We start from the raw sequence: 19,164 nt of genomic DNA, 5'->3' as shown, positions 1-19,164 counted from the left end.
GAGCACTCCATTCACATCTAGAGCAGGGACCACTTTATTTTGGAGCAGTACTTACTCCAGAATCTTGTTCTCCCTTTGAAATGGTTTGAATTATTTTAATGAGATTGGTCCTGGAGTTGAACTTTCATCTTTGATCCTTGAAAGTGGCACTGAAGAAAAAATAAGCTTCGGTGCCCAGGACTTCTTACTTTCACTCAATGATTTCATACAATAGTCTGTTACAGTATGGGCTAAGCATCATCATTGACCAAGGAAAGAAGTGATTCTTCTGATTTTCAAGGTCATGATTTAGTAATAGAAGTTCACGTAGATCTATCACCTGTTATGCTAAGCCATAATATTGTTTGTTTATCTTTGATGAAGCAGGAGGTATCAACCCAGCTATAATAGCTCAGAGTGATCAGTGAACTGGAACATTATGGTTTGTTTAACAAACTATGGGTAATGTCAATCCCATAATATGGGTTTGCAGCCTGTTTCTCCTTAAAACATGCTACCAACCACCACATGGTCTTCATCTAATGCTTCATGCCTTACTGTGGTCATCTATCTTGATCTCTGGTGACCAGAACAAGCTAACTTCCATTTCTTCTCTTGATTTTGCAGCTGGAGGTAGAGATGCAGATGCTGAAGAGACAGGCATCCACCGTAGAGCCCAGCAGCTTCCTCGCAAAAGAAGAGGTGGATGCGCTGAGGTAAATGTCCTCCCCTCTACTCTTAGTGATTGAGCTGAGGAGAAGAGATGGAATTTAGGCTCTTCCAACCACAAAATTGCTCCTAGAAGAAATTCTGTTCCAACATGGGGATGGAAGGGGTTGTGCGTTTTAACTGGTAGAACGAATTAACTAAATTTTTAAACCACGGATCAGCAATTCCTGTGTGACCAATTGGGTGGAAAATAAGCAAAGGAAGGCCAACTCTGGAAGGGTTGGTCAAATTACAGTCTGCTTTAGCATCCCACCCCTCTTCTTCCCTGTGTGCACTGATTGGTGGAAAATGGATTAATTTTCTTAAAAGTACTAAAGAAAAAGTCATATGTATGCTTGGAAGCCCCCCCCCCCATGCAACGCAACTTTAAAAAGAATATTTGCTTGAATCAGTCAAATTCAGAACAGAGGGCGCCATTGGTGAAATAACCAGAAAGCAGAATGTCCTCAGAATCTGTTTAAAATTGGGTCTGATTTAACCTTACGGAGTTTATTATGGCGCTGCCACAGGAAAGCCTCCATCCTGTGTCCCCTAACAGTTTGTTGTTTGTGAAGCATACAGTAAATCTGTGTTTTTCAAATCTGGCAACCATAAGGTGTGTGGCTGGCTGTGGAATTCTGGAGGTTAAAGCCCACACATCTTAAAGTTGCTAAGGTTGAAAAACACCACAGTAAAGCTTCTGAAGAAGACAATAAATTATAAAAAAAATATTCATATCATAGGAGCTGGGTTTTTTTTCAGATGGACTGTCTTCAAGGCTTTATAGGTAAAATATAACAATTTGAATTGAGCCAGAAAAGAAACTGAAAAGTGGTTGGTACAATTGTCTGCAAAGCACCCACCTAAAAGTAATAATTTATTTATACACACACACAAACTGTATATATACGAAATTAAATTAAATTAAATTAAATTTATATATACATATACATATGAAATTAGATTATATATATATATGTATAAAAGAAATTAAATTTCACATATATATATATATATATATATATATATAAATAAATAAATAAATAAATGAAATTAAAATGTATGTATGTATGTCATCCAGATTCTTTTGGATCAGTAAGACCAGCAGAACTAACCTTTCCTGAAAGATGAATAACAATCCAAATGGGACGATGGCTCTCCTAGATCCAGTGCCTAGTTAGTTAGTTAGTTAGTTAGTTAACAAAATCAGTGCTGATCCAGGTGCACTTCCAAGCCAAGCCAAGCCAAGAATCTGGTCCTTCCAAGGCATAATAACTCTCCAGAACAGGCTGGATTACTTATAGATCATCGTAATTCCAATCTTGTTTGCAGTGAGCCTCCATTTGCCAGCCCATATCCTGCCTCCAGATAATGGAAATCTTCTTGACATTTGTTGAAACATTGAGACCCTGGTTATGATTACAGTAACAATGATAACCAATGTTCAGTGTCTGGGTAACTTTTCCCACTGTGGTGATGCTCAAAGCACAGTAGACAAAGCTACAACCTAAGGAACCTCATTAATGTGCTGTGGATGTTCAGACAAATGTCATGGGGACCCTCCCAGAATAATGCCCCCACCCCGAACTACCAAGGATCCCAGACCACAGCTGTGATTGATGACTTCAGAAGCTAGAGGGAGGTCCTACGGAATCAATGAGCATTCTTTGTCATTTCAAGTTCTGCCATCCGCTAATTAGATGAACTCAGATGCCACTTAAAGGTGATGGATTACTTTTTCAATTTACAGTATGCAAAGCTGACAGAGAGATTGCCTCTTAAAATACAATTATCTGGTATTCATTTTTAGAGTTAGTATGGTGGGTACCTGAAGCAGAAGGTGTCTGGTTAAAAATTGTATACAATTTCCATTGTATACATTTTTAACTTCCATAACATGTTTGGTTTGTTGTGCCCCCTTCTTCCTCTTCTTCCTCCTCCTCCTCTTCTTCCATATATGTGGGTCTCACTTTACTTCTGCCCCACCAGAGCAGCAGCCACACCTCTGTTTGGGCGGGGACAGACCTACTTGTCCAGAGTCACCTGGTGAGGTCTCTGGTCATCTAGAAACTTGAACCTGGGTCTCCACTGTGCAAATCTAACGTCCTAACTCCAACACCATCCTAGCTGGTTTTCCCCAAGCTAATCCATATTCCTAAAGCAGAAAATGGCATTTCCTCCCAATGGTAAAGGGATAGATTTTGTTAATCCTCACCCATTCAATACTCAAATAGGTATCTCCACTGATGTTTCACACAGTTCGCATTTATGGCAAGGGAGTTGATTGATGATTTAAAGGCCAGACAATTAATCAATCGTTCATCAATTCTCAGACGTGTGTACAATAGTGGCTTTGTATCTTCATTCTGTAGAACCTGAAGAGGAATTAAAATCAGAGCCAACCAGCTCCTATATATTATTATTCATGTTTTTTTCATCATGTGTGACATCTGGGTGTGCAGCCGGTGGGGGAAATGACCACACTGTCTCTTCCCCACCCCATGGTGATCATGTGACTGCAGGATGCTGTGATGTTCGTAAATGCAAACCAGTTGCCAAGTGCCCGAATTGTGATCATGTGGCTGCAGGGACACCGCAACAGTCATAAGTGCGAGGACTGGTCTCAAGTTGGGTTTTCCAGCACCGTTGAAATTCCGAACCGCCACTAAACGAATGGCTGTTAAGCAAGGACTACCCGTAATTGAAATCTACTGGCTGTTGCCAGCAGGCACGATGCAGCTTGGGACCATTCATTGTTCTCCCATTTCTTCTACAACCATGGTTCCACCAGAGACTCATTCTGATGTGACACAGGAGGAAAGAGAAGGCAGACTTAGAAACTGGGGAGTATTCTGGTTGTAGTTTCTTGCCCGGTGCCCTGATGCTCAGCTCCTTTCTTCTCTGGTCTCTGCCAACACCTCCCATCAGCCGATCTTTCTCGGACAGGGAGGTGCACAAGAAGCTAAGCTGGGGCCCTTAGCTACCTCCCTCCATGAATATTGGGTGGTGGAAAGCACACTCCCCCCCAAAAAAAACACCAAATGCAGCCACTGGAGAATTCAGGCATCCAGGTTAAACCCCCAAATCGGTATTCACATCCTATGCATGAGGTTTTTTTTTTTTTTTAATCTTTTGTCTTCTCTTTCTTTAATATGGAAAGTAAATTATCTCTGGAAGCTTAAAAGACTTTATCTGTATCTCTCCCTCTCCCCCCCCCCCACTCCGCCTCCTGAGAACAAAGGCACTCTTTTCATCAGGACTTTTATGGCGGTTATATGTGAAAATTCTCTCTCTACATTATTACTTCTGAGGAAACTGCAAAAGTAATATTAACACTGTCAGTCCTTCACCTGCACCTTGCCTTCCATAAATCTTGTCAGCAATGTTTTGTGATCCCCAGTAGCCAGGGGCCGCTTCAGCGTTTGATAGTGTTGGCCCAGCGTTTGCAGAGAAACAGGTTGTTCTTGGCCCAGGAGGTTGAAAAGCTGTTTCTTTTTGTTTGCTGGAAGTTAAAGGAACATTTTGAACTGGAATAAATAACAACTTTCCCTTCCTGCTGTCAAGCAGCAGCGTCAGTAAATCCTAAATGTCATCTGTGGATTTAGAAAATGGGTGGTTTTCGGGACCTGATCAGAAAGCCACGTTCTTGTCGGGGTTTATGAGCCACGTTTAATGGCACTCGCTGGATTCCCAGTAGCCCCTCTTGATGTTCTTCAGAGCCCCATAGAACAGTAAAGCACCATCTGAGGTCGGAGAGTCACCTGCGGGCCCCAGAAGAGGGGGGCACTGGGAATCAGGCAAAGTGGGTGCCATTAAATGTGGGTTAGATTGGATTTTAGCTTCATCCATCAAGGCTTTTCCTGTATTTTCATCATTAAGCATTCAAACTCCAAAAGTGGTCCTCCTGAGGTTTAGAGGAGACACATTATTTCTGCAGTGTGACACAGCAGCATAAATCACCTCACAATTCAGGTAACTGAGTTTTCACGAGGATTCAGCTTGAGGATCATGCTCAGCTCCTGGAAAGCGCACTTAATCCCACTTTGATGACAAACGTTGCAGGTTAAAATGAGCATCCTGAAATCCGTAAATCTCAAGGATGCAAAAAGTTAAAGGCTACCAAGATAATTTAGACTCTTAGTTCCTAACATGGTGCGTGGGAGTTCCTGTGTGCCTGTAGACACCTCCCTTGCATCCAATAAGCTCCCTTCCCTTGGGGCTTTTTACATTTTTAAAACGTTCTTTTAAAATTAAACTTTCTTGCCCTTTATATGTGCATTTCTCTTTTAACCACGAGGGGTTTTGTTTTAGGGAATTTAAAAAATGGTGGCGGATGGTAGCCCAGTGTTTTATTTGGAAGTACATTCACCTGCCTGGGAAAAAAAAGGACCGAGATCAATAAAGTTGCCCGCTCAATCCTCCAAAATAGAGGAACCTTGTTTTTTATTGGGCCAGGACATAAAAGCCCTCATCTATCTTAGCTTATAGCTGTGGGCAGCAGACCTCAAGATATTTTAATCACCCAGCTGTCCTTGGGGGTGGTATCCATTCAGTCATTCTTTAGAAAGAAGTAAAATTGGGACAGTTTCTACAAGGAAGACCATGCCCCGATTCCCTTTTGCCCACTTAAGAAAAATGTGTTGGAAATGAAAAAAAACAAGGTAGAGAAGGAACATCTTCTGTTGGGGCTCAGAACCTGTCTTGGGTGATATTGCTTGCCTACTGTTTCACCCTATAGTTGTTACTTCCTCTTTGTATCAGTGGTAGCAGAGATGGGAAGAGTAAGGCTTCCTGTCTGTCCTTTTTTTTTTCTTTTTCCTCCTCTAGGTTAAAGATTGAGGAACTGGAATCTGAACGAAGTCGATTAGAAGAGGAGAACAGGTCCCTGGAAGCAAAGCTGGAACAGATTACTCTTCAGGTGATGTCCTAGGGTGCTTGGTCTGGCTTGACAAGGTGGACTGGGAGGTTTTGTCTAAATGTAATGCTCTTCCTTGATCCTCCTGGGATTAATGTTCAGGAAGCTGAGCCTCTCTCGTGCTTTTTATTACGATAGCGCACTGGGCATCTCTTAGGAAATTGGATGTTCCAAATTTGGAATATTTTCTGTTGTTTCCATAAATGGACGCTCTTGGGTTCAGATGCCTGTAACCTGTTTCTAAGGTCTAAGAGTACACAGCCATAAGCAGCATCCTATTATTTCTTCCAGAATCTTAGCCTTAATTGTGGGGTAAGCTTGTTTTGGCTTTATGACCAACACCAAGATTTTAAAAAGTGGAATTGTGGGTTGCTTCTTGCAAGAACATTTGCTCCACCCACCCACCCACCTATCTAGGGATGATCACACAACGTGCTTTGTAAGAAAGATACCAAGTCATAAGTCAGATACAAAGCAAATGGCTACATTCACATAATTTACTAAATTTGGTTAATTTTAAACCTGGTTAGGTTTTTTTGTGGCATAATATGCTCTGTGAGCTCAGAGCAGTTAGTTAATTTATGACTCAATGTACTGTACAAACCCAGAATATGGGTTGGGTGACTACCTAGGTTAAGCATGTTGAGTAAACCCAGCTTTGGAGCACAAAAATCTTTCCTCTCCTACATACCAGAATATTCTTGAGCAAAGTTGTCAGATCTTTCCTAGTTACCTCTTGAAAATATATTGGCCATGCCTATACCTTTCATACCTTATGCACTGACAGTCATCCACTCCGTGACATTTTTTAAAATTCATTTGTTAAAAAGCATGGATTTATATAACAGATTCATCTCCCTACATCATACCAACCAGTTTGGAACATCGGAGTATGATGTTGGCATCACACCATGCCATTAGGTGACTCTTGTTTCTAATCCCACGAAAGACAGCAGAAAGAAGGTGATTCAAAGTCCTCTCCTGATCTTCTGGCATCCCTGCTGCCGCTAGCTTGCTAGCTTGTAAGAATGACTCCTTAGACCTGTTATGTAGGTCTAGGCTAAATCTCATCTTCCTAATATGATTATTTTTCCTCCTACATCATCTAGGCCTATGAGAGCCAGTTTGGCCTAGTGGCTAAGGCGCTGGGCTAGAAACCAGGAGTCTCTGAGTTCTAGTCCCGCCTTAGGCCTGAAAGCCGGCTGGGTGGCCTGGGGCCAGTCCCTCTTTCTCTCAGCCCAGCTCGGCGCAGTGCAGACTGGCCTCTTCGTGGTGCATCCCGGGCAGCGTGACTTGTCACGGCTCAATAGTCCACACATCTGGCTGCTGGACCTCACAAGGATTTCCCAGCAAGAAAAAGCAGCACGAACACCGAACTGCTATGCCAGTTTGATTAAAAACATGCCATACGATTAAAAAAAAATCTAGGCCTATGAACATACTGCTGTTCCTATGAATCAGACCAGTTTCCACCCTTAACTCAGTGCTTCATCTGAGCTGACCTCCTTCCATGTTATCCCAGAAGCTGACGGAACGGATGATGATATCCATAACCCTTTTGTGCAGCCTGCAGTATCGCATCTCGGGGTCAGGGGTGTCCTGTTGTTACACAAAAGGGCTTCTGTTCTGGCTTGTCATTGCTTGTCTCTGCTGAGAGTCTTGTCCTGTCTTCCAGCAGATCTTTGATAATCTTGTCTGAGCTGGTGGCCCTCGCAGCCATCTGTGCATAGGGACTCTGAAGTCTGTTCTGAGCACTACTTTTATCTTAGGTCTGCTGGAGTTGAGTGAACATCCTCAGATTTGTCTGTTCTGGGCGAGCGGCTGTGTATTTTTCTTCTTGGTCAGGTGTAATTTTGTAAACCTCCCTGTATTGTTTTCTGAGCTAAGAAATCCTTCAGCCGTTTAAACCTCCTTTTGTGAAGATGGATATCATGCTGTTGATTATGCCTTTTTGGCCTTTTCTCTACTTTCTCTGGCCCTCTTCGTTTTCTTTTACGTAGCTCAAATAAAATAACAAAAGTTTCCGAAATATGGGTGTACCGTAGGTGGTGGAAATATCTAAGTTTTACCCTTACAGCTTTTTCTGTTGAGTATGGACCACCCAGCTTGGTTTCCAGAACTGTGAGTCCGTATCCTCCCTCCCCTTTCGTGAAAACATTAATTTCCATTTCTGTTCAGTGTGGATTTTTTTCTAAAGTCTGGCTCTGTAGTGAAGGACGAGTACTCAAAAGTCAAGCGCACAGTGTCTCCTAAGCGTAACTCATTCATAGTTCCAATAGGCCCACAAGGTAGGTCACTATTATTCCCATTTTGCAGGTGGGGAACTCAGTCTGAGAAGACAAATGCCTTGTCCACGGCCAGCTGGAACTTGAACTCTGTTCTTCCAGGTGCAAACACAACTGGCCTCTCCCATCTCCTGGACGGAATGGATGCTCGCCGCTCATGTTGAGCATGTTGCTAAGGGGCAACCCTGCGCTGCGTACACGTCTGCTGTGACTCCGCTTCCTTAACTCTTCCTTTGAAAGGAGACCACAGAGGGACTTTCCATAATGACATTCTAGCCGTTGTGTGCTTCGAGGCGTGTCTTACTTTTGCTCAAAGACAGGAATGGGCACCTCCGTTTCATGGAGCTGTTTGGAACCAGCTCAGTGGCCGCTCTGATGGCACAGGAAAGCTGTGCATGCCTGCTTTGAAGGGCTGCCAGGATATATCTTAAGGACGTGAACTTCGTTGAACTACCGGCTGGCGATCGTCAGCCTGCACTGACAGAGGTAGCAGATGCTTTGGAGCTTGGGGGCCAGGCTGTTATATTGTGGGAGTACTTATGTCTACCCCACCCTATTAGATAAGAGGTCTTTTGAAGGTCCCATCTAGCAATAATCCTTGTGAGGGCAGGGTGGTGGCTCTACGTTTATATATTGCAGCCACTGCTTGCTCTTCATGAAGAAGAGAATGCAGGGGGATGAGCCAGCTGCAGAAGACACACACACACAGCCCACGGTGATGGTGCCTCCTCTTCCTTTCGTGTGTAACACCTGCTTTTTGTGACTTCCCCATCTTAAGACACCGCTGAGACTGCGTGGCATTAAATCAAACCTGGTTCTGCCCAGAATGGTGGTGTCTCTCTTCTTTCTCTCAGATGCGCCAAACGCAACCCCGCTGTGGTGCTCTACCCTTTTTAATTTCCTTCCTTCCCCTCCCTCCCGCTCCTCTTCCACAAAGATGGCTTCATCTGAAATTACCCAGATTTCAGACACACCATTGATTTTTATCTTGACACCTATTAGAGGTGAATCAAATCTTTCTTTTATTGCCAATTCCCAAGGACAGGGGGAAGGGGAGAGAGGAATGACAGCGCTGTTAAACAGGGAATCAAGAGCTCCTGAGTGCTTTTACCAAGCAACGCTTAGCGGTGAAGCCTGTCACCTGCCTTCCCTTTAATTGGGTTGCTGTCTTCAGGAGGGAGATGAAAGTCTTGGGTTTGATGTTTGGATGCCCCAATCTCCAAGGAGCACTTAGAGCAGCTTTAGTTCCTCAGCAGGTTACAAGCTCATTCGTTTCACATTTCATGTCACGTCCTTGTCTGAAGAAGGTGTCGGTTCACAGCTCTGGACCAGCATAGTCAACACCTGAGTAGTGTTGTGGTTCTGCTGGGGAAGTTGGAAAAGTTTGCAACGGGCAGAGGGTATGCCGTTAGCCCAGCCCTTAAGAGACCGGGCAGGACACTCAAGCAGGACACTCCTGACATCAAAGCTGGCTGCTTTCATTTTCTTAATTGCTCTAGTCCATTGCTCTCTTCTAAGGAAAGGAGACAAGAACACCTAGCTGCTTTTTGACGATCAGACTTTCTCAGATCTTGGAGGCATCAAGCCATGCAGGAGAAAATAGGACAAAGACATCTAAAGGGGTCGCCAAGGGGGAGATTCTGTTCTGACAATTGCATGACTTAATAGGGACTCACCATTCTGAAGGAACGAGCCTGGTTATCGGTAATGTTCGTTAGCTGGGTCATCTGGATGGTGGACTGTAACACGTGACAGTGGGCATGACCACTTCAGGCTGATTGGGAACAGAGAGAGCATAGCCTCTCCAAAAAGTATTTCTTGACTTGCTTTTGCTTAGAAACTGCCCTGAGGGAAACCTGGGGTATTGGCCACCCGCAACTGGCCCAAGGAGGTGGGTGCTTCCATCTGCGTTAAAAACAGGGTTGTCTTCTACTGCTGGTGGTGGTGGCGGTGAGTGGGTGGATGAAAGCAGGGACAGCAGGGGTGGCCTGACCTACTTTGCGGGGCACTAAGGGACATCAGTGAAATAAAAAAGGCTTGTCGACGGTGCAATTCATACGTGGTTAAATTCAGTAATAGTCTTATCATCACCGAAGCAGTGATTTAGGGTGGGTGTATTGCTCTGGCACGCCTTCTTGCCCCCCAATTTGAATTTAGCAATGTATTTATTGGGGCTGTATAAATAGAACGGGGATCGGATTGCAGTGCATGTTACCGAGACACCCCACTTTTGTGACTTTTTGTCCTAAGTCTTTGTGACACAGGCATATTCTTGGTACTTTCCTGGTCTGCAAAGAAGGATGGAGAGTGAGAAGAGACTCTTACATTCTATTATTTAACCTGGCTTTTGAAAGAGAACGCAGAAGAGAATCGAAGTGGCCCTTCAGGGCTTGTAGCTTCATTTCGTTTCTTTATTTCATTTCTGTATTCTGATTACCTCCCTGTAATCTGATTGAATCTCGGCAGTTCATTTGCTCCAGAGGAACCTAATTCAAAATCCATATCCACTCCTAAATAAAATAAAGGTTCAGTGGCCCTCAGTCATCGGCAGGCTTTATCACTGCAACATAACTCACTGCTGACACCTTGAAGCCTTTTCCTATACAGGTAGTCCTCACTTAACGACCATAATGGAGCTCAGAATTTCGGATGCTGAGCGATTCAGTCATTAAGCAAATCCAACCCGATTTTACGACCTTTTTGGGGCGGTCATTAAGTGAATCATCACAGTTATTAAGCAAACCGCATGGTCGTTAAGTGAATCATGTGGTTCCCCATTGATTTTGCTTGCCAGAAGCCATCCAGGAAGGTCGGAAATGGTGATCATGTGACCATAAGATGCAGAGATGGTCATAAATGTGAACTGGTTGCCGAGCGCCCAAATTGTGATTATGTGACTGCGAGGACTCCGCAACAGTTGTGTGAGCACCGGTTGTAAATCGGTTTTTTCCAACCCTGTCATAAGTCTGAACCATCACTAAACGAATGGCCATTAAGTGAGGACTACCTGTGCTAAATACAGTATCTCATTTTTGTCTCACCTGCAACTTCAGTACCTCACACAGCTGGGAATCAGGGTGTGATTTCTAAAAAAAAAATCACTAAGGGCAGTGGAATTTCATGGCTTCGGAACTTGTCTGGTGGTAAATATTAATCTCAGGAGTCTGAGATGGCAGCTGTCACGTGTGAATGGACCTGGTTGGAAGAGGCCTGCTGGCCGAGTTGAGGGTTCTTCAGGATTAGGCCTTGTGTCCCGCTAAGTCTACGGAACGGCCTGATACCAAGTACCTTTGTGAGCCCGCGGTGACTTGACCGTTAAGGAAGTTAGGTAGTTGGGAGAATTAGTGGCCAAATGTTTGGTTCGCTTTCTGTTTGGCTCCAAACTTGGTATCAGCAAGTGATGAAAATGAGATGTTGATGTTGGTATGGGGCAAGGCTGCGTAACACCTGATGTGCGTTCAGGCTCTTGGCGTGCGAGGGACAGCTTGAATTATGGCCGGGGCGCCTTCCGGCTCCTCTCCCCTCTCTCTCTCACCACCCCCTTGGTGCCTGACACCTTGCCGGCAGGCAGCATTGATTTTCCTTCATTCCTATAAAAGTTTGTGGCATGGATATTACTCACTGCCCAGATCTTTACGGCTAATAAAAATCCCAGGTTACAGAAAGACAAGAAGAGTTGGGAATTCCTGGGTGATGGCACCCCCACGCACCCTAAATCTTGGGAGGATTAAGAGCTTCTGAGCTCAAAAGGGGAAGGGGAAGCTGAAACGATAGAAGGAAAAGGGGCCAATATTATTTAATATCATCCCCCCGTCTCCATGTAAGGTCCAGTGCAGGAGAAGCAGCGGAGCGGCTGGATTATTTGCAGTTGGACCGAGAGAATGTGCATATTGCCCCCCCAGATTGACGCAGCTTGAAATTGCTTGGCAATTCTCCTTTCCCCTTCGCCCCCCTTGAAGGGAAGCGGGCAAGCTGCATCCAGGATATAAAGGATGGATCAAATCAGAGCTGCTCAGTGAAGTGGGAGGAGACACTTCTCAAGAGTGCTCAATTAGCATTGGTTTCTTCAAGGGGTCCTGTGTTTACAGGCATGCAGTGGCTGGTGAAGTGGTTCCTTATGCAAATCCAGCCTCCTTTCCTCCTCTCCTTCGCTCTTCAGAGAGGAAGGCAGAGGAGAGATTCTCAAGGTCCTGTGGCTGCTTCAAGGAAGATTTATTTTAAAACCAGCTGCACTGTGACTTAATTGGCTCCCTGTGCTTGAGAGGCAACTTTGTAGAGTTGTGACAACCTCTAGTGTGCTTGCAACCGGTCGATGGAGTGAAAAACTGGTTACAGCTCAGAAGAGTGGGTCTGTATGGGGTGGGGGGGAGAAAGCAACTTTGCTTAGTCTTTAAAACTCCCCAACCTTCCAACCAGGATGGGACTTTTACCAACAGAAGAGACTATCTGTAGCTCAGGGTTGAACTGTGGAGTCCTTGGTGCTCTCTGAGCTTGGTTAGTTCTTGGGACTTTTAATCTGTTTCCTGGCGCTTAGTGGCATTTGAGTTGTCGGAGCTGATTCTCTAGGGCGGTGTTCCTCAACCTCAGCAACTTTATGACGTGTGGACTTCAGCTCCCAGAATTCCCCAGCCAGCATGGGGAATTGAAGTCCACACATCTTAAAGTTGCTGAGGTTGAGAAACGCTCTAAGGGAATTAGACTGGAGCAGAGATGATGGTATTAATCACAATGGACAGCGAAGGAAATTTGGCATGATGCCTTAGAAGAGAATGGAAGCTTCAGTCTTGGAAGACAGGCCCCCAAAGGTTTGTATCTCCTCTTGAGAAGAAAGTTGCTGAAACTTGGATCCTTTCTGGGCTCACCCTGTAGAAAAGATGATAATTCCATGGTTTTGACTTGTTACAGTGAGCGACTAAGGGCCTCTGAGCCGTGTTGTTTCAACAAGTTGTAAGTAAATACTAACAACAGGGAAGAGGTTGAAAGAGAGGGTGATAAATGGCACCCCTTGTGTAAGAGCTGTCAAGTCCCTCCTAAGCGAGATAGCTTTCCACAAGCACGTCCAGCCAACATCACACCTAGCATCCTCTCCTCCTCCTCCCTGCTTTTCTACATTCTTGAAGCGGTTGCATATCGGAAATGGGAATTCAGTTGCAGCAGATAGCTGCTCTCGGAGGAAGTGAATCTTCAGCTAAGTGGGCTGCGGAAGAAGGCTGTCTTCTGGGCTGCTATCTTTGGTTTAACTCAGGATTCCCCAAGGTGGTCAATATCGACCCCCAAGGGTTGATGGACTATCCAAGAGGTTGATAAATGGCTGAGGGTCAAAAGGGGGACAGTAAATGTCTGGGGGGTCAATAGGTGGTTGATAAATGATGGAAGGTCGATTGGGGTCAATTAATCTTTTGGGGTCTCTGTAGAGCTCCACGCCAGTCCCTGGTCCTGAAAGTGAGGTGGCTAGTGGTGAGACAGTGTTACCCTGGGTTGGATGATCAGCTGCCAGCAAGAGCAGCCTTGAGTTGTTGTTGTTTGTAGTACTATTAGTTAAAGTAGTATTTACTACATTATTTTCATATAATACATATTTGGGAGTCAATGAGCAATCTGAAACTTCATGAAAGGGTTGATGAGCTGAAGAGTTTGGGGACCTCTGGTTGAACAGGTCAACTCAGATACATAACAACAAGGTCTAAAGGAAGCTTTATTCTTTGAAAGGAAGGCTGCTTTTATAAATTCATTGAGTTTTCCACCCTAGTGGAGAATTTCTTTGGGGATAAAGCTGGGCATGTAGCTTATTCAGTTATATAAACAGTAATGTATATGCTATATCAGTAAATTATGAACAGTAAATTATATACAGTAATTTATATTGGCATTGCCAGATACGCTTCTCTTGTAGTTCCTGTAATATTTTCCAAAAGATTATTTAGGCTGGAATCGTGTCCAAGAGAGAGGCACTTTTCCCTTCTCTATCAACACATGTTAGAAGAGGTTGCAAAACCACACAGTAAGACATATTATTAGGATTTTCTCTATTAGATGTTGGATTGAAAGTACATTTCTGGAGATTGCTTGCACTCGTCTTTGTCTGGTACTAGATATTTTTATGACTTCTCTCTTCTCTTGTATATCCTACCTATCAAATCCAATAAGAAAGTATTGCAAGGAGCCGTAGAATCTGATCTGAGTGCAGACGGAAGAACAGGTTCTCCTACAAAATAGCTCCCATAATTCAGTTTTCAATCACTTAGGACCCTTGGAGAAAGATGAATTTCTTTAATGACTTTACTGTGTCAGGTGCTAGATTAGAATTGACAAACACGTGCCACCATTTTCTGTGCCAAACACAGAGTGCTGTAATAAGTCACCCTTTCAAGGTGTCCTTCCGGTAAACCTGTAAACACTTTGCCTGTGTCTGTCACACCAACTGCAGCACGAGCCAGCTCGCTCTCCCGCTCTGAGAATTAAAACAGGCTGCGTGGCAACTGGGCCTTTTCCAAATCAGTATGCAGCCTAGGCTTGATGTGAATAGGCAGGCTGTTGGAACGAAGCACCTTGGTTAACAGATTAGGTTGATTAAGACTAATTACAAATTATGAGGAGCTAAAAATACCCAGCAGGGGATCAGAGGATTGTTCAAAAAAAGGAATACAAACATGAGAACAAATGAGGTGGAGATGTGCATATCCACAAACTCTTCAACACAAGTGTTTGTTTTGATAGAAAAACGTGTGTGAGTGTGTTCGTGCTTTAAGTTAATACAGCTATCGATGTTTCATTTTATAAATTTTATTATATCAAATCAATGAACAGAAGAAACATATATATATATGTATATGTATATATCTATATGTCTAAATATATCTATCTATATCTATGTCTGTCTATATGCATGCCACAGCATTAGCAATATAATGTAACATAAATATTAATAGTCACAGTTGTAACAGAAGGGGGAAATAAACAGAGTAACTCCACTGATCATACTGCTCAAAAGTCTTCCCTGCTATGTTGTCTTAAGGAAAAAATTATCCCCTAATACAAAGGTTGACAGACAACACTTAATGATAATCTCTTGTTCCAGATCTGCTATCAATTTCCCCTCCCTGTGTTGTGTGATCATTCTTTTAGCCGGTCCCATGCCCCCAAATCCTTGATAAATTCCAAATAATCAGGATGGAGCAAAAAGATGGTGCCTCTTCAACATTGTCCCAGAGTCAAGCTAATGATCCTGTTGATTTTAATCCAGTTTGTGGCAATACTTAAATCAGTGTAGTGTGGCAGTCAGAGTGTGGTGCTAGGACCACTGAGATACAGATGTAAACTCACATTAAGCTGTGAATCTGGCTGGATGGGCCTCCCCTACTCTAAGCTGCTGATTAACAATGGGCTTGTTGGACAAACTGTGTTTGGCTGGCTTTGCATGACACACTAAGCTATGAACCAGGGCTTTCTAGCCATGTTGTGGCTGGCTTTCCATAACATGCTAACACAGAACTGAACAAATCATATTACGGCTTGAGGTTCTTCGTCAATCCAGCCCCTTTTTCTCAGCTTAAGTTAGCCTTTTGCCTCTTGGCCAAGAGGATAAAAAAAACATACAGTAGCAAAGCAATTTATTTTCAAAGATGGCCAGACAATTTAGAGAGCATATAAATTCAGGCTGAGCTAGTCACTGGACAGATAGTTTAGTAAATGAGTAAATGCTTATTTACTCATGTTTGTGTTGGTTTCAATTCATTTCATTACGGCCGTAGACCAGTACAAGCAGAGTGCTCAGTGAGTGTATATAAATCTATCTTAATAGGTAATAAATGAAATAAAATTTAAGACCAGCTTAAAATACATTTATAAAACAACCTAACTAACATTTATGAGTGAGGTCCAGGGTGCAGTCTATGCTTAAGTTATAAAATAGACACTGAAATTATATGTATAAAAACATCTCAAATGACAAGGAAGTGATAATATCTAAAATTTAAATGAATTACAATTACATGGAATGCATTTGTCTACTGGAAAATTGGCCCATCAGGGTCCAACAGATCTTCTGTGCCGCTGCACAAAACTTAGCCGCAAAGGCAGTTTGTGAGCGGCATCTGGGCATAGGCTGAGTCTGAGTGACCAGGAGATCTACTAATCAGAGGTAGGATGAATCTGGTTCAAATGTCTCCAGAAAAGGGGCAACGAAGAAGAACATGTTCTGTGTTTTCCACCATGTATTGACTCATGTTTGTGTTGCTTTCGTTTTGCCCTCACCTGGGATTTCCTCCATGTCTCAGTAGGTGGCCCATCTTGCCTGGATTTAGAAGATGCTCTTGGTGGCACTCAGAAAGGGGCCTCCAAAGAATTCTAGGTCTGTAGGAAAGTCAAAAAGTGTCTCTGAAAGAGGCAACGGCAAACCATTTCTGTATTGTTGCGAAGAAAGCTTCATCGTGTGGCCCACATTGTCACCGTGAGTAGGGTGTTTTAGGATTTCCCACAAATTGTTTTCCAAATGTTTACGCAATCAGTGTTGATTCTCTGGCACCAGGATACGAATCGATGGCTGTATGAAGTATTTTGTTTCATTACAGTATGAATCCCTGGCAGGAGGCAAGTTCTTTTTCAGTTCGCGCATAAGCGCTTTGAAAAATGGGTGCTTGGCCATCCGAAATGTCTTCCTGTACTATTTCAGTCGTGTTTTCCAAGAATGCAAAGTTTCTTTCATATTCTCCAAGCCCAGTTACGGTTGATGTCTTTTAAAACAAAAAGGACAGAAATTCAGTGGCTGCCCATAATGTGCTGCTTCCCCCCCAGAAATAACCCTTTTGGTTGTTGTTTATTCGTTCAGTCGCTTCCGACTCTTCGTGACTTCATGGACGAGCCCACGCCAGAGCTTCCTGTCGGTCAGAAGTGTGATATATTTACCTTTTTTTTTTAAGGGAGGCTTTCTCAATCAAGGTTTCAGGCAAACACGATGAACTGCTTAGCTACTCAGTCCATCTCTAATCCAAGCTTTAGAAAGTAAACAAAAGATCTTGTGATCCAAGTTTTAAGATTTGGGGGTGGCAGTGGGGAGCTCTCAGTAGCATCTCCTCAGACCTAAAACTATACTTAAATCAGCCTTTAGTTTCAAAGTAATATTTCAGTAATATTTCATAGAAGTGATTAGATCAGTGTGCTTCACCCTTGGCAACTTGAAGATGTGTGGACTTCAACTCCCAGAATTTGGAAGGGAGGGGGGAGAAGGAGAGAGAGAAAGCTTGGCTGTGTTTCGGTAAAGCCAGTGTTCACTTCTCAAAGTTTACAAGCATCTCTGCCATAGTGCTCCCTTACCCACCTAGAGTGCCTGAAAATGCATTTCTTACCTTCTCGTTTATGGTGTTCCAAGAAACCTAGTTGGGAAAAGTAATGGCGTTCATGTAGCAGGAAAAAACTCTCGTCATCTTCACTGATTATTTTTTTTTAGTTTGGCTTTTGCTTGAGTGTAGTAGCTACAAGATCCCTGAAGTTTGAAGGCTTTAGGAAAGAGTTAGAGAAACTTTCCAGAGCAATAAAGGATGATGGATAGAAATGTTTCCCTGGGATATTTGTCACATTCCGTTTGGCTGATCAAATGCAGAGCCAATGTAGACTTAACAATAAGGCAGAATCCATCAGCCTTCATGGCCCAATTGCTTCAGCTGGACTCTTGCCCGTGAGAATGACCAAGGCAAGTAAGGGACTTCTAACCTTGCTTTGTTTTATTTTATACCCACACCAAGTTTCCTGTCTGTCTGCTGTCTGAAGGTAAAAATAAGCCTTGTCTTTTGATTTGGCCTAGAGAACAAAAGCATGGTCTGTTCAGATGTAACTGCCAATTCCATAGTTCGTTGAGTCACTCCTGCAGATAGAAAAAATGGGAAACAGATGAAGAACTATCAGGTTGCAGATACTGGAGAATTCTGGTTGATAGTTCTATCTGAGTTGAGTGGACCATGTAATCTGCAGGCATCTGGATCACATGGCCATGTATTTCCCATGGTGTGACTTTAGGCAAAACTGAAGCACTTTGGCCACATCATGAGAAGACAGGACACCCTGGAGAAGATGCTGATGCTCGGGAGAGTGGAAGGCAAAAGGACGAGGGGCTGACCAAGGGCAAGATGGATAGATGATATTCTAGAGGTGATGGATTCGTCCCTGGGGAGCTGGGGGTGTTGACGACTGACAGGAAGCTCTGGCGTGGGCTGGTCCATGAAGTCACGAAGAGTCGGAAGCGACTGGATGACTAAACAACAACCAAAAGGGTTATTTCTGGGATGTGTGCCAGCAGATTACTGCTTATAGTTGAGAAGGTGAGGTCCACTGCAGAACACAACATGTGACTACAGTAGATACTTCAATTATTTCTGAAATCAGCCTTCTAATAACCAGTCCTTTAGCTCTTCTTTGTCACGGAGATCACCATGCCGTCAACATCTCCTTTCTTGAGGGAGGTGGAGTTGAAAAGACCCCAGCAGGCTTTCTGATTGTGCTCTGGCTTCCACCAAGGTGTTCCTGGCACTAGTCTGACACGGTCACTCGGCCTTCCTTGCCTTGAGGTCCTCCAGATGCTTTGGAAGACAGTTCCTATTATCCCAGGTACAACGGAACGTTTTCCAGCACTTCTAGGAGATATGAATTGGGGAACAAAACCATGCAGGTGGTGTTCCGTGTAGGGTTTTTTTAATAGCAAAAATATCTAACATGCACTCAAGTTCCTTCTTTCCCGAAAGAGACATGTTGTATATTAAATCCGTAGAATTTTCACCTTCCCTGCCGGAGCCAAGCTGATGTTGTTTATTTGTGCATTTTCGTCTTTAGCTTAGTTCAGCACTGATGAATATTCACCTAATACACGTAACAAGGTGCATCCCAAGCACACCGTAAATCTGACAGCCTTCGTTTTCTCAAAAGGTTGGCCTTGCTACTACACCGTTCTACTCCTTCCCAGTGGAAAAAGAGAAGCCTGCATTTTCCTGGGTGTTCAGCAGGTTGAGTGTAGGAACCCCACCGGACAAGAGGCGGTCTCAAGACCACCAACACAGACTATTCTTCAAGCAGTTGAGAAGATGCTTATGGTGGGCTGTGGCGTGTATCGTGCTAAGTAGTTGCCCTCGTTTTTCTGATACAGTTTTTATGGTGATGCATTGCAACCACAACAGACATTGTGAGTCTTTGAGGGGTACATCCGAAATGTCTCTTTGTGCTTACTCTTTTTTTCCCTTAGGTGTGATGGGTAACAGATACGTCTTGCGCAGAAAGAGGTTTCTTCCATTA

The 19,164-nt window shown here is 43.6% G+C and overlaps 1 protein-coding gene across 1 annotated transcript in view; it reads left to right on the top strand.

Moving 5' to 3' along the window:
* The window catches only part of MAD1L1 (mitotic arrest deficient 1 like 1), a 352,928-nt gene that overhangs the window by 171,364 nt on the left and 162,400 nt on the right, over nucleotides 1–19,164 (top strand). The window contains exons 14-15 of the mRNA XM_063315196.1: nucleotides 607–695; nucleotides 5,515–5,605. Coding sequence (XP_063171266.1) covers nucleotides 607–695; nucleotides 5,515–5,605 — 180 coding nt within the window. The remainder of the gene's footprint in view (nucleotides 1–606; nucleotides 696–5,514; nucleotides 5,606–19,164) is intronic.

This window comes from Candoia aspera, chromosome 14 (assembly GCF_035149785.1).
Source record: "Candoia aspera isolate rCanAsp1 chromosome 14, rCanAsp1.hap2, whole genome shotgun sequence".
Lineage (NCBI taxonomy): Eukaryota > Metazoa > Chordata > Lepidosauria > Squamata > Boidae > Candoia > Candoia aspera.
The sequence above is the reverse complement of the archived record's forward strand: the minus strand, read 5'-3'. Positions and strand labels throughout refer to the sequence as shown.